The 15662-nt window shown below is 39.6% G+C and overlaps 1 protein-coding gene across 1 annotated transcript in view; it reads left to right on the top strand.

Moving 5' to 3' along the window:
• prkcea (protein kinase C, epsilon a) overlaps window positions 1-15662 on the top strand; it is a gene marked incomplete in the record, with an annotated part of 37837 nt that overhangs the window by 17532 nt on the left and 4643 nt on the right. The window contains 9 exon segments of the mRNA XM_035659014.1: window positions 2034-2097; window positions 7253-7418; window positions 7529-7563; window positions 9729-9817; window positions 10115-10244; window positions 11376-11518; window positions 12649-12751; window positions 13373-13584; window positions 14336-14509. Of these exon segments, the coding sequence (XP_035514907.1) occupies window positions 2034-2097; window positions 7253-7418; window positions 7529-7563; window positions 9729-9817; window positions 10115-10244; window positions 11376-11518; window positions 12649-12751; window positions 13373-13584; window positions 14336-14509 (1116 nt within the window).

Here is a 15662-nt window from a genome sequence, read left to right as displayed (position 1 = left end):
GATGATGTGACATTTGTTGAGGTCTGTACCAAACCAGGGTATCTCTGCAGCACTATAGTACTTTATTATAATGTTGTTTTATCACACATTTTACCTTCAGCTTCTGCGATTTGGATATTGTATTCGGTTGTATTGCCATTTCAATAGTATTTTGATTCATTGCGCATCCCTACTTACTTTCTAGATCAAGTGATTAATTGTTTGGTCTATAAAACATTAGAAAAAATTAAAATATATATACATATATGTATATGGCAGTGATTTATTCTTTCTAGAAGTCAAAGTCAAATCATCAAGCGTCTGGTTTTGTCCAAAATCCAAAGAGAGTCAATTTACTGTAATGTAAGATAAGGAAAAGCAGCCAGTTCTCCAATTTGAGAAGCTGGAACCATCAAATATTTGGCTTTTTTTGCTTGAAAAATTACTTACTACCGATTAAAGGATTATGAAAATAGTTGCAGATTAATTTCTGTCCAACTGAGCACCATTACAGTTTTCTAAGTACAACCACTGTCTAATACGTCTAGGTATACATGATGTAGTTGCGGTATTCACAGCAAAATAGGCATTTGTTTCTACTCCAAACAAGAAGCAAGAGGAGGCAAATAAAAAGCGGCTGTTTTGTGAAGTACAATGTGATGTTGTAAACCTGCTGGACAAGACCTCAGATTTCTGCTAGCACCGCCAAAATCCTTTGTCCCTAAATGTGTACAGAGCCTGTCACATATAAGGGAGTTCATTTTATTTTATGCACATGAATTAGCATTTTGTATTACATATTTGTAACTTTTACCCTGAAACTTGTAACTCATGCACAAAACTTTCAAATCCCGCTGGTTTAGAGTACTATATCCTTTATTCCAATTCCAACATTGCTATGCACACTTCATGGTACATTAATATGGTTCTGCTTCTGATAAAACATGGAAAAATTAATAAAAAAACTGTTGGTGATTCTGTGCAGCAACGATGTAGTCATGGATTGAACAGCATTAATGTAATTGATAATGATAATGTGATGATAATGTGAGGACAGTGGTAAAAGTGGGGATGAGGATGATGGTGGAAATAGCAATGGCATTCAGGGTAATGACGATTACACTGATTTATGTGATGATGTTGAGGATAATCATCATGTGCTTATGGCGATATAGGCAACAAAGAATATCATTAATGGTATTAAAGATTATCATTATTGGTTAATAAGTGAATCCATTGGTCTCTAAAATGTTGCAAAACATGTCCATCACATTAGACCATTAGACCCAAAAATATTTAGTTTACTATCATATAAGACAAAGAAATGAGTGCAAATTCTCACAACTGACAAGCTGAACTCGGGGTAATATTTGGGATTTTAGACTGAAAATGACTGATGATCGATTAAATGACTATTTCAGCCCTAAAAATGAGAATGCGTGCGTATTATACTGGTGTCTATGATCCCATTTACACCTGTATTATTATCTGTGTTCCTTACTCAGATACAGACAAACACGTTAATTCAGATGTAAATGTAAACGAACTTTTAACTTTTTAACAAGCCCGGCGAGACGACCCCCTTCCTCAGCAAAAGAAAGAAATAACTTGTCTCACTTCAGCAGCATCACCTCCCTTACGGGACATGTTGTATTTGTTGAGAAGTCTGCCAGCTCCACCTACCTAATTTGCACATCGAGATCAGATCACAAGGGAATCGAGATGACGGCGATGCTTATAAACATCAGGCGTGAATGCAAAGCCATGTTATAAGAATTCTTTATCCAGATCACATGTAAGATACGGATAGTGTGTTAATACCAGGAGTAAATGGCGTCTACAGTGATGAAAATAGTGATAAAGATGGTGATGTTAGGGCTGATAATGATGCGGGTGGTGGGGAGGAGTGTAATGGTAGTGAAGATAATGACCTCTTCCATGTGCACTGGTGTGTTTGTTTGTGCTGGAGGAAAGCCCCCCTGCTGCACTCACTGTTCAGCTGTGTTATTTCTCCCTGATTCACTCTCTGTTTCTCTCTTTCTTTGTCTCTGCAGATTGACTTGGAGCCGGAGGGGAAGGTGTATGTGGTCATTGATCTGTCCGGATCTTCCACTGAAGGTAAAACCACCACAATACGCTGTTTTACTAGTGAAAAGGGAAAGGAATCACGCGTTAGACCACACACTGCACACACATACACAGGCCTTGTCGTTTCAGGACAGTGTGGTATGGTGGTATGTGCTAGCGGAAAGTACAGCATCGACATGTGCAAAGCCGATGGTAATGAGTCTGGAAAGGTGGAACTATTTAAAGAAAATAAGCTGCGTGGGTTGTCCCTCTACCAGGATATCAGCTGCTGATATCATGAACTTCATCGCAGTCTGATGTAACTTTATTTAAGAACAGGAACGTTTTGAGTTTACGACTGAGATCCATCAGACAAACAGATCACATTTACCTACCTGACAGAAATTTAAGGAGAGACACTCCTGTTGTGTCAGATAAATTATGGTGGCCTCAAAACTCACGAAAGTCTCTATCTACAGCCATTGTTGGATTGGTCTGTTCTGGGCTACTGTAAAAACATGGCAGTTCAACATCTTCCAGGCTCATTCTAAGCTTTTTTGCTGAAAACAGCTTCCTTCTGCAGCGGAAAAAGTGATGCTGAGAGCAATAAAGGGGAGCAAAAACAGTAAAGTTTCCATCTGTGTTCTGCCACCTTTGTATCAGAACCAGCGTTAACTGTTTCAGCAATTTGAGCTACAGTAGCTCATCTGTTGGATCGGACCACCTCGGCCACCCAAGACCCCTGTTGCTGTCACCGCTTTTCCATCCTTGGACCACTTTAGATAGGTACTCACCACTGCAGACCGGGAACACCCCACACTAGCTGCAGTTTTGGAGATGCTCTGACTCAGTCGTCTAGCCATCTCAATTTGGCCCTTGTCAAAGTCACTCCAATCCTCACGCTGCCCATTTTTCCTGCTTCTATCACATTAACTTTGACCTAATATATCCCACCCACTGACAGGTGTTCAATCACTTCCCCTGCCTCCCATCTCATTTTGTTAAAGAAACGGTGAGAAAATGATATTGTGAACCAAGTATTGTGAATTGTAGAGTTGAGTGTATCGTTACATCAATCTGTAATTCATATTATTATAATAACAATGTGAAGACGATATGAAAGGGGTTGCTTGTAGTGATGAACATACAGAGAATTATTGCCTGAATTTGCAACACCACCCTGTTTTGGTTTACTCTCACCATTCTCATAGCATTGTTTCTGGTCACAGCAGGCTGCTGTTTTCAGAAAACAAACTCTAAAAAGCTATTGTACACTACCTGCTCAGCACCAAACCGCAGATGGACAAAGTTAGTGACTAGCTGGTAAATATAGTGGATCATTTAGCAGCTAAAGACTCAAGATATTTCCCCATAGGAGTTGGTAGAGACCAAAAATAGAGCTAAAACAAGTGTGAATAATTTAATACTTAAATTACCAGGTGGCCAGATATATGACTCCAAATGAATGATAATGATGTGTGAATAAGCCACTGTTTGCTAATATGTTAACTTAAAATATGTCAGTGGTGTGTTAACATCTTATCTTCTGCCATCAAGTGGCCAAAACATCAGATACTGCAGGTTTAACAACACAGTGTACATACAGTACATCCTCATTACTGCCAGCTTTTAGAGAGTAAGATGGAAAGATTACTGTTAAAAAAAAAGGCCAAACACGAAGCCTTAGGTCGTCCTGTTTTCCTAGAAAGTTACTTAACAGAATTCATAGAACTTTCTCCCTCTCTCTCTTGTTCTTGGTTCCATCCTCCTCTATTTGTTTGTATTGATTAAACATGGAAACATTAAGAATATCTCTCTCAATTATCTTTTCCGTGCAAATACACTCACTTACATGCTGCCGGATAAGAGTGATTTTCACCTGCACCTGTGTATCTTCACACCTGGTTATAAATAGAAACAGTTTTCTGCCTTCCAGTGAAAGTGTGCTTGTGTGTGTGTGTGAGGGTGCAGCAGAGAACCCCGACTATATAACACAGAGGATAGTTTTTCTGTGTAAAGACGGATAAAGAGAGCAGTAGAGAGTGAAGAGAGAGGGAGTAGATTCTTAAAATAGTAGGTGAGATTGAGCCACGGATTACACACACACACACACACACACACACACACACGCAGACTCAGGCGTCCGTGTCTTGCCCTCCTCATCGATGATTGGACACTCTGTTGTGACCTCACGACCCACTCTCCGCCCACTCCTGAACTTCCTCCCTGAGTTCAGCTGGCTTGAGTGCTCGTCATGTTAATGTATGCTGATAAAAACAAATGGTGTGTGTGTGTGTGTGTGTGTGTGCTGATAGGAGGGATGGAGAGATGGAGGGTGAGAACTAGAGGAAGAGGTGGTATTTTTAGCAGATTTATTTTTTTTCCCCTGGTGCAATCTGTTCTCTGCAGCTTCAGAGGGAGGAGAGGGAGGACTTTTCCTCTCCTTTTTTCTCCTCTTTTCTCCTCTCCATCCTTGTGCATCTGTCGGTCTCAGGAGGCAAATAACAATAATCTGACCTAATGTGACAATCTGCAGCCTCTTCCTTTCTTCTTCTCGATTCCCTGCTCTCTCTTTGTTCGTCATTTTCTGTGTGTTTAATTAATTTTTCTCCACATTCCTCAAAGCTCTTTAAAGATAACCTTTTTGATTGAGCTCTTAAAATGACCAGAGTAACATTTTTGGCAAACCTTTGTTCCAGAAACAAGTTTATGAAGTTCTTTACAGACACAAAATCAGACATTTCACAGTGCAACACATGGAACAAACATCAAAAATGAAAAATAGAATAAAAGCTAGTTAATAGCCAGTTTATAGAAAAAATACTTTTAAAATAGCCTGTAAGAGTGTAAACAAGTGTGATAAAATGATGAAATTGAAATTGAAATTCTACCAGAATCATTAGTGATTCAGTGTTTAGTTGCTCTATAGTACTGCGTTTGGCATAGTTCATCTCACTTTCCTACAAACACTTTTATATAATATTATAAAGGCCCCTCTTGCTTCAGATTTATAAATATCATTATTATTATTTCCTTTTGCATTTCTGTCGTCTTTAAGCAGACTGATAGATGGGTGTCATTTCTAAAGTCATCTTCCTCATCCTGTGAAACAAAAACTAAAAACCAACACATTGTCTTCTACCATCATCCTAAATACTTATTACGTATCTACATGCTAGAATTTGACTCGCCAAACATCGGCTATTGTTCATAAATGTTATGTAGAGCAACATGAACCAACCATCCAACCACCAACAGGGCACAAATGCATTTGTTTCACAAGCCATAAATGTTGGAAATGATCAAATGAATGTTACTGCAACTCAAAACATAAATTTCCTCATAATAAATAATTGTGAAACTGTATCTACAATCTTATTCAACATTATTCAACATTTGAGTCATCCCTTTCACTGCTACAGTCTCACCTACTGGCTCAGTCGCTTTAAGTGCTTCATCTGCTGTTCTTAATGCTGTTTCAAAAGCTCCAAACAATAAAACATTTAAATAAAACAGACGGATGTTTCCACTGCAACCTTTTTCACACTTCAATTTGTTTAAGCAAGTAGTTTCTAGTTTCTAGTTTTATTTTATTCAAGGTTTCTACAATCTTATTCCTAATTGGAGGAACCACTTCAACTTTAAGTAATTTAACTTAATAGAGTATTGCACAAACATATCAATAGTGTTTAACATTTGTGGAACCTCAAATTGTGTCTTAACTTTAGCTATGACTTATTTTTTTAAAATATGTCGACTTCAGCTTTTGTCGCCATTTCAAACGATTCAAACAATGTAGCGTTTTCTGGTTGTTTTTTATTCACTCTGGAAAATATTATGTACGAATGTATCTACAACATTTGAGGAGCCGCTTCAACTGTAACTTCAGCTTCAGCTTAATTTCCTCTAAGTGCTTCCACTTAATAAAGGTGCCAAACATATTAATAACCTTGTAAACATTTGAGGAACCACTTCTGTACACGTTTTTTTGTGTGTGTTTCTATTCAGGAATGTCTTCAGCATTTTCTAATTTGTCTTTCACCTTAATACATTTTTCAACACAAATCTAACTACAGTCTTCATTATTTATTATTCATTATTTGAGAAGCAGATGGATTACTGCCACAGTTGTATTGTTATTCTTTTTGATGTCATATTTGTTTATATCACCATCTGTAGTTTAGATTTTCCGCCACTCTGCCTTCATTGTCTGCTGGTCTTTTCCATGTTTGTGTCAAATTTGAATCTGTCTGTCTGTCTGTCTGTCTGTCTCTCTGTCTGTGTGTCTGTCTGTCTGTCTCTCTGTCTGTGTGTCTGTGTGTGTGTGCTTATTGGACGGCCGTTCAGCAGAACCAGAGCACGTCTGTCGCCACGGCGATCGCTCTTAACTGTTGTTATGCCTCATCGCCCCTCCTTGTCAGCATGCCTGTGTGTATGTGTGTGTCCTGGACAGATGGATGATGTATTATGTAAAACAAAGTGATCCCAATAATGGCCTGTTAAGCTGTCTCCGCACACACACACACACAAAGGCACACAAAAACACACACTTTCACTCACATACACTCCTACTCTCTCTCACACTCACACACACACACACACACACACAGAGTCCCTAGACAGCCTGTCTGTAATCGAACTCTGGAGAGGCTCAGCAGTAACCACATCTATAACGTACCCAGAAGAGGGATGGAGGGAGAGTGAAAGAAAGGCAAACTAGGACAGGAGCGCAGAGAGAAGGAGTGTGTGTGGGAGTGAGAGTGGAGGTGGTTCTCTTGTCTTAAGGTTACCCTCGGAAAGCATTTATGTTTCCGGGGAGATGCAGAGAGGAAGGGAATGGCTGGTTGGATGGTGCTCGCTGAGGAGGAGTATTTTAATATGCTGTCCTTCGTTTTAGTGCCCACACATGAAAGTATAAATAGCATGCACACGTACGTATGCATAGGCCTCTGGTAGGTGTGGGGTGTTTGTGAGAAAGAAGGATGGAGGAGGAGGGGGAGGGGGGAGGAAGATGAGAAGCCATTGAATGATTAAACATCTCGAGCAACAAGATGCAAATGATCCTTATTTGTACAAAGTGTCTCAGGAAGTAAAATCGATGTAGCAAAAACATCTGTAGCAGTGCGATATCTTGTATAAAACTGACTCAAAAACACACAAAAGTTAAGAAATTTCTCTTAAAACTTTGTGTTTATTCACTCGACAGCCACAAGTACCAACGAGAATGAGGAGCGAGTGTTTCGAGAGAGGATCGGTCCTCGCCGGCGACAGGGCGCCGTCCGAAGACGTGTCCATCAAGTCAATGGACACAAGTTCATGGCCACCTACCTGCGACAACCAACCTACTGTTCACATTGCAGAGATTTTATCTGGTAGGTGACATGCAAACACACACAGATCTGTCTGACCTACCTTACCTGCTGTTCTGTTTCATTAAACCAACTTGGCTGAAATGCTGACTCCTCTGTGTGTGATCTGATAGGGGCGTGCTGGGAAAGCAGGGATACCAGTGTCAGGGTGAGTACTTTTCTCTGGAAGATTCCAATTTCTCAAGTAACACAGCACGTCATGTATTATTTAAGAACGCGAGCACAAGAGGGATTACATGTTGCTGAATGACAGCTGTGATTTGGTAGCAAGCCACCGTCTCCCAGAGGCGTAGAACGGTATTAAAAAGGCTCATGAACATTGTTTATGTTGTACATTTTTGTCTTCAAACAACCTAAAAGTCCAGCTAGAAGTGTTACTGACCCGTTAAGATACTTTAAAATAATACTAATAATAATAATAATAAACATTTATATAGTAGTTTTCCTAACAATGTTCCAAAGTGCTTTACAGAGTAAAAACCAGACAGGGAAGATAAAATGAAAATATGGAACATGAGCACAATAAGGTAATAAAACATTAAATTAATCAGAAAGAACAAATAAATAGGAATAAAAACATTACAAATAAAAACATATATCCAATATGTCGAAAAAGCAAAAGAATGTGTGAGTTCATTAGGCAGCGAGCTCCATAGTGTGGGGGCTCTAATAGCAAAAGCCTGAATAACCTCCGTCTACAGAACTCAAGGATCAAAGAGGCACATACGAGGTCAATAAATCAGAAATGTATACAGGACAGGAGCAAGGCAGTTTAAGGATTTAAAAGTGGGCAATAAAATGTTAAAATCAATTATAAATTTAACAGGGAGCCATTGTAGGGACGCAAGCACAGCGGTGATGTGATCGTGCCTCTTTGTCCCGGGTTATTGTCACTCAGCCCAGGCTCACAATCATATTGGATGATTCTGCAGAACATGGTGTACGTCGAGCACCAACCTTCAGTGCAGACACAGGAAGTAGTGTTGTCATGCTGTATGGCGGGAGGTGCAGGTGAGGTGGATCTAATGTATTCCACCGTGTGTAAAAAAAAAAGAGAGTCCTCATTCAGTTGAATGGGGCCAGTCGGGGCGTCGACACAAGGGGCTCTCATCTGGCAAGGTGCTGCGTTGACCAAAAAAAATATGCGCAAGCGTACATTCCTGATGGATTACTTTGTAACGTGATTGTCTCATTTCTGTTATTTAAATTAAAGATAAAATAATTGCCTCCGTAATAACTTTTCAAAGTTTTAAAATCCTGTCTGTGTGTATTATTTATGTGTTGGCTTCTCGTGAGCCTTTAAATGCGTTCATCTGTTACTCCAACTGGACTTCTTGGATCATATTTCATGTCTCATCGGTACCTTAAACAACAGGCATCCACCAACGCACCCCCCTGCACTGTTTGAACACAGCACTTTTTCAGAAGTTGAATCAGTACTTCTACTTTTACCTGAGTCTTTTTTTACACTAGTATCTGTACCACCTCTGCCTAAAAGCTTGTCTACACAGCAACCCGAACAATATTGACGTGCTTTAAATGTATTTTTTTCTGTTTTAAACACATAACTACAGCGTCAGTGAGTTGGGCTGCCAAACCGCAGACGACCTACACTTAATACTGTAGTTGAACACATCATCTGTAGACGCAGACAGAGGACTGAACCTCTGTTAACGTGCTGCCTCTCCTCTGTAGACATTGTGTTGTCCTTTATCCACAATTTATCCTCATTCGAGTTGTCATTGATAGATGCTGTAGAAATAATTCATTTGAAAACCAATGAAAGTAATCCAGGTTTTGCAGAATTATCCAATATTAATGTTTTGTCTGGCTATAATATGTAATCATACTAAAATATTAATAATTCAGCTAGTTTTTGACTCTGGAGTATTAATCTGATACAAGCCCTCTTTTTCTTTTCTCAATTTAGCCTCTGTATTACTAATTGGTTTATGTGAATGTGAGGCTGTAACTACAAAACCCTCTTTTTAGGCTTGTGTAGATTTTAATTATATTGTTTAAGAAGGTTCAGAAAATTGCATTGTTACATTTTATTATTGACATTTGGTGTAGGTCACATTTGACTTTAATAAGGTCAGTGTTAGCATGGATATTAAATCAGCATATTGAATTGATGCATCACTCCGTGCCACCGTATTGCATCAGAATCACTGGTTTCTTTTTGAGGTGTGATCACTTTTTATTCTTCCAGTGGGGACAACGTTGATAACAACCTCACATATTCAATGTCCCTGCAGCTCAGACTAACTGCTCTTAATTTGTGAATGCTTGATGTTGATGTTGTGCTTCCAGTGTGTACGTGTGTCGTCCACAAGCGCTGCCATGAGCTCATCATCACCAAGTGTGCCGGGATGAAGAAGCAGGAGGACACACCTGATGAGGTACGCACACTCACATGCAAACATCCAAGTGCACATGGAGTATGTGGATTTTTAGCTCTTTAATATTTGTTAATAAATTGTTTATTACGTATCAACGCACACACTGAATCCTGTTGGAGAAACTGAATATGGACACAGACACTCACCATTCAGGCCTTTCGTGAATAAATCTGTTACTTAAAGTAACATGTGTAGACTGTGTACTAACACTTGAGCCACATGCATTATTCCTCTGATAATGCCATGGTGACCTCTTTGTAACGCTGTGTGTGTGTTTGTGTGTGTCTCCCTCTGTAGGTGGGTTCACAGCGGTTCAGTGTTAACATGCCCCATAAGTTCAGCATCCACAACTACAAGGTCCCCACCTTCTGTGACCACTGTGGCTCCCTGCTGTGGGGCCTCATGAGGCAGGGCCTGCAATGCAAAGGTGAGTTTATGTGCAATGGGGAATTCACAGTGTGAACGCGCAAGGATGCATTTAAAGGTCCTCACAACCTGATTGGAGCTTAAACAATATGTGTATATATTTAAAGTCAAAAGCTTGTCAAATGTTTCAACAAATGTTAATTCATTTTATAAAAGCATAAATCTAAAATTACATTTTTATTGCAGTTATAATAAAATAATAAATAACTTTTTGTATCTCTGATGATAAGGATTTTACATCCAGCTTGTTCTTACTTTTATTTTGAGGTAATCTAAGAAAATCTTTCCTGTTTTCTTGTCAAATAATGCACAAAATTTGCCACGTGTATCCCATGAATATTTTTTTCAATAATTAAAATAACTATGTAGAGCTGAAACAGTCATTTAAACATCCATGGAAAAAATAAATGTAATCGACATTGGAGTTTTGTTTGAACCAAACACACAATTTTAGGATGCCACTTTTTTGTTCTTTATTTATGTTCTTTATTTGTACATAGAGTAAAATATAACAAAAGCGAGAGAGGAAAGTAGTTGAAATTAAAGACGGTTATATAAGCTGGCCACAAATTTACATAATATGACATATATTATGTAATAATGTATATATATATATATACACAATACAATACAATACAATTTCCAAACAGGACATACTAAAAAATAAAAAGACTAAGGAAGAAAAAGTAATAAAAACAAGGATAACAATAACATTTATTTGCACTACTTTCATACACTGTCATACACTTTCCTCATTTACATCGTGCTGAAGAGAAGTTGTTTTAGGTGTTTTAAAAAAAATCTGAATTGAGGAGTGACTGTGAAGTGAAGCAGAAATGCTGTTCCATACCTTGGCGATTAATCAAAAACAATAACCAGAATAATGGATAATGAAAATAATCATTAGTTGCAGTCCATGAAAGATTCAGTTGTAGCGTCCCAATATGATATCTACTGCATTAACTATGTACTGATGTCTTTCAATGAGTGGCAGTGCCTTTTTCACACCTGTGACCTTCCAGCACGCTTTAATGTCTTTAACTATTAGGTAACCTTTTAAAAGTCCAGTGTTTGAGTTAGACACCCTTCCTGGGAATAACCTGAACAATTCTCATGTGTTTTTGTTTCGCAGTGTGTAAGATGAATGTGCACAGACGGTGTGAGACTAATGTAGCTCCTAACTGTGGTGTGGACGCCCGAGGAATCGCTAAGGTCCTGTCTGACCTCGGAGTCACACCCGATAAGATCTCCAACACCGCACAGCGCAGGAGGAAGGTAACGAGTCACTGTCTCTGTGGTACTGCACATTTGGTCCCTCACAAATAAAGATATTTCCTTTATTATTACATTAGAAACAGGAAAGCAGGACAACTCTGATAATTGTGATTAGGTTTTAATTAAGTTGTTATTTTCTTTACTCATAGAGATGGTTTTGTTTTAGCATTAAAAAGTTAATTTATTATGACAGATGGAAATAATATTTGAGAAACTACAAGAGTCTGCCATAATGTTGGAATAATAATACAGAAGTGGAACAAATTCAGATCACACCAAGCTAACTTTTATTCAAATATATTAGTGTCTTTGTTTTGTGCACCATTGCATACATGTGTATTTTGTGAAATTTTAGTCGCTTTCTTGTCAAGAGTAAAACTGTATGAGCAGACTGATACTACTCTCATGTATGTATGATAAATATGAAGCAGGTAGCAGCTGGTTAGTGTAGCCAGCATTGGGAGGATTAGTCAGACACCTAATCCAAATATCACAGTATTAAAGAAGCGTAACCTCCTTACTTTCCATTACTTTTATATAAGAAGATTAGATGTATTCTGATGTAATGTGATGAACAATGTAACCTTAGAAAAGAAAATGGGGAAACCAATATTTATAGCATCAAATATGTGTCTCTGCTCAGTGTATTTTTAAAGAGAAACTTGTTTTAATTAAGCCAATTCAGGCATTATCCTATAGACCACTGTCACAGCTGGAAGGCAGAGTTTGCACTGTACTGTGATGTTTTTGCTTTCATGACAAAATATTGGTGAAATTTCCGGTGAAAGCATTTTTTTTCACTAGAAGCTATAATGAATAGGCAGCTGTAAGATTAGCTCTGTTTTCACTAGAGACCAGAGTGGTGTTTTAAAAGTGTACTGTATGTAAGCTGAGCCAATAAACTGTTGGATGTAGCTTCATATTTACCGTACAGACGTGAGAGTGGTATTAATCTTCTTATCTAACTCTTTAGGATGCTCAAAGTGCTTCCAAACCTTTTGAGAAATAATTGATTTCTTAAAATAAAATAAATTTATCCTATGCATGTTTGTGGAAATTTATGCGCAGGAAAAAATAAAGTAAGAGGGGCACCCCAAAGGAACGGTCATGTTGTCTCTCTCTTTCTCCAGTTGACTCCAGGGCAGGACCCTCCCCAGTCTCCTCCTGAGCTCTCCCAGACGGAGGAGAACAGCTTCAGCCAGCCAGCTGTCCCCACCTCCCCCTCGCAGCAGGGTAACACTGAACACAACACAGATTCATCAAAAAAACACAGATTTGACACAAACAGGCGCATATTTCAAAGCCCTCTGAGATGCGTTCTTAGCAGCATGTGGTTTTAATGTGTTAATTTTACCAGTAAGAGGTAGTCTTACCATTTCAGCAATAATATTGTTGCTCCTTTTAAAAAATAAGTAGTTAAACGTGTTATTGTTGCTGTAGATGAAGTTGAATTATCTAAGAATTATCCCCCACCGCCCACCACCGCCATTTGGCTGTCACAGTTAGTCATCGTCCTCTCACACTTTGCAAGCTGAGAAATAAAAGTTAACTTTCTCTTTTGTGGAAGGATTCCCATTTTTGTCTTACCGAGCCAAACAATGATTATAACAATACCGGTCACTGCTGCCATTTAATCACCTTGGTCGGAGATGCAAATGTAAAAGAATCATCCCAGGTTTTAACAGAGAATGTGATCATCATTTTTAAAAGTTTATTGAAAAGTAATCAGCCACAAACAATGAGCAATGTTTCTTAAAAAAAAAAAAAACTTTTTTTGCATAATGAGCTGACAGGAAAAAGACAGTCAGCCTGTTTTCACTCAAGTCTGATCTGCTTTTCCGTTGACACCCACAGACTTGGCAGGGTTAGATCGCCTGCAGGACGTGCTGTCACTCGACCAGCAGGGACCCCAGCACACCTCCTCCTCCTCCTTTTCCTCCTCCTCCACCACCTCCTCTTCCTCCACGTCCTCCTCCACAGCAGGCAGGGAGAACGGACAGATCCAGAGGAGGAGCCTCAAGGACTTCAATTTTATCAAGGTTCTCGGCAAAGGCAGCTTCGGCAAGGTGCGGCAACACAGAGGAGGCGTTTGAGGGGGATGTTTGTTTGTTTACTGCTCATTATTTTCATAATTAAAACAGGGTTTTTGTTCTTTTAGCAGCCCGTTCACCAGGCTCTTATTATTTATAGCTGCTGAATTACCAGGAGATGTCAGTGAATATCAGGGACCAGAATAGACTAGTTGACATGTGAATGACAGTGTATGGAGGCAGCTGTTTTTACACATTACATTACATTTTCCACAATGTACCATTACCAAACCAGACTTTTCCTTCTTGAAAACATTAACAAACAAGAAACTGTGAAAGTATTGAGCTGTCACACATGCAGTTATGGTTTAGCTGCACTAATCAGTATTTTTGTATTAAAGCTGCAATACGCAGACGGTAATTATATAAAGATCTGTTAATACTCTCTGTCTTGGTAATAGAAAAACCACACATTCATATATAAGAATTCACTCATTAAAACTGTATACAAGGGGAAAATATGAGATATAAGTGTGTTGATTTGCGATTTTAGACTTTTTATACTTCCATCATCAGACATCTTTTCAGTTTATGAACACATTATTAACCTAGAGTGGGAGTTTGTTCACCAGTAGTGTCCAGTTTTTTTTAGAAATTTTACTAACTTCTGTGATTTCCTGCTTTCTTTTCTCTCTTCTTCCAATCTCTATTCACTTTTTTCCCCACCCATCTCTGCTGCATCTTTCCTTCTCCTTCCTGTTTCCATAATCTTGTCTCTCATATCCAGGTAATGCTGGCAGAGCTGAAGGGCACGGAGGAGGTTTACGCTGTCAAAGTTTTGAAGAAGGACGTGATCCTGCAGGACGACGATGTGGACTGCACCATGACCGAAAAGCGCATCCTGGCCCTCGCCCGCCGACACCCCTACCTCACCCAGCTCTACTGCTGCTTCCAGACACGGGTCGGTCCACCAGACAGCCCGCGCACATACAGATTAGTTAGTTAGATAGTTCATCTTTGTTTTTTCTGTTTCATACCTCTCTTTCTCTCTCTCTCTTTCTCTGCAGGATCATCCAGAATCGTATCCTGGTCTTCGTCCTCGGAGCCATCATCCTTCTCACCATCATCCTGGCCATCTATTTCAATGTGCGAGGCCACTGATCTCCCCTCTACACACACACACACACACACAAATGCGCACACACACACGCACTCCCCCGCCCACCCCCCACACAAATACAAACACACATCACACCGTGATTTAATACAGCCCGACAACAGCGTTGTTCTGGCCCGTCAATTAGGACCAGAATGGTTCCCATCGAATCACCCTGGTTGTCCAAAGGCCTGACAGGGAGGCTTTTCTCCATCTCTCCCTTCTCCCTTTCCTGTTTGTCTTCTTTCTCCTCTCTTCTTCCCCTCCTCTGCTTTTTCCCCACTTTACACTCCTGCTGGTCCTTTCTTCCTTTTCTTTTCTCTCCCTCAGTTTTCTAGTGCCTCTCTCTGTCAGGCTCTGCTTTCTTACGATTCTCCAGGGGAAGAAAGACTGACGCGGGGAGTGTTTTATGATATTCATTATTTTTGCTATGTGTGTCCTCAGGTGTGTTTTGAGCCAACATCCTGTACCCAAGGGAACGAGGCAGTGGGAATTTCTCTTCTTTTGCAACTACAAGGGCAGATACAGTATGTTAGAAAATTATTTTTGATGGGGAGGGCTGGGTCCAAGTGTTAGTTCAGGACTGGGTGTGGTGCTTGGCATGAGAGACCTGTACAAGAGCGCGTTCTCAAGCCATGGCATGAGGACAGTACTGGGATTCAGGGGCCCTTCACACTGGTTTAGTAGGCACAGTTACTGTAGTATGTATTGGCAGCTTCTGTAACTACATGTATCAGCTAGGTTCGCAGTAGCCCCCCTACACAGCACAGTAGGACAGTGCCTTCAGATACGTATGCTGTTCCATGACTCTTTTTAAAACTCCGCAAAGCCCAAAATAGACAAGTGGGCGTTCCTTGGAAAAGAGCAAGATGTACATCAAGAGGTTGAGGTCAGCTTCAATTACATTCGTCGAAGGTAAACAGTTGTGCTTTTGCTTATGAAGAGGAAATGTATTTTC

This window comes from Morone saxatilis, unplaced genomic scaffold (genome assembly GCF_004916995.1).
Source record: "Morone saxatilis isolate NCDOM2014 unplaced genomic scaffold, NCSU_SB_2.0 Contig1, whole genome shotgun sequence".
Lineage (NCBI taxonomy): Eukaryota > Metazoa > Chordata > Actinopteri > Moronidae > Morone > Morone saxatilis.
Note: the sequence above shows the minus strand (reverse complement) of the source record. Positions and strands in the feature narration are given on the sequence as shown.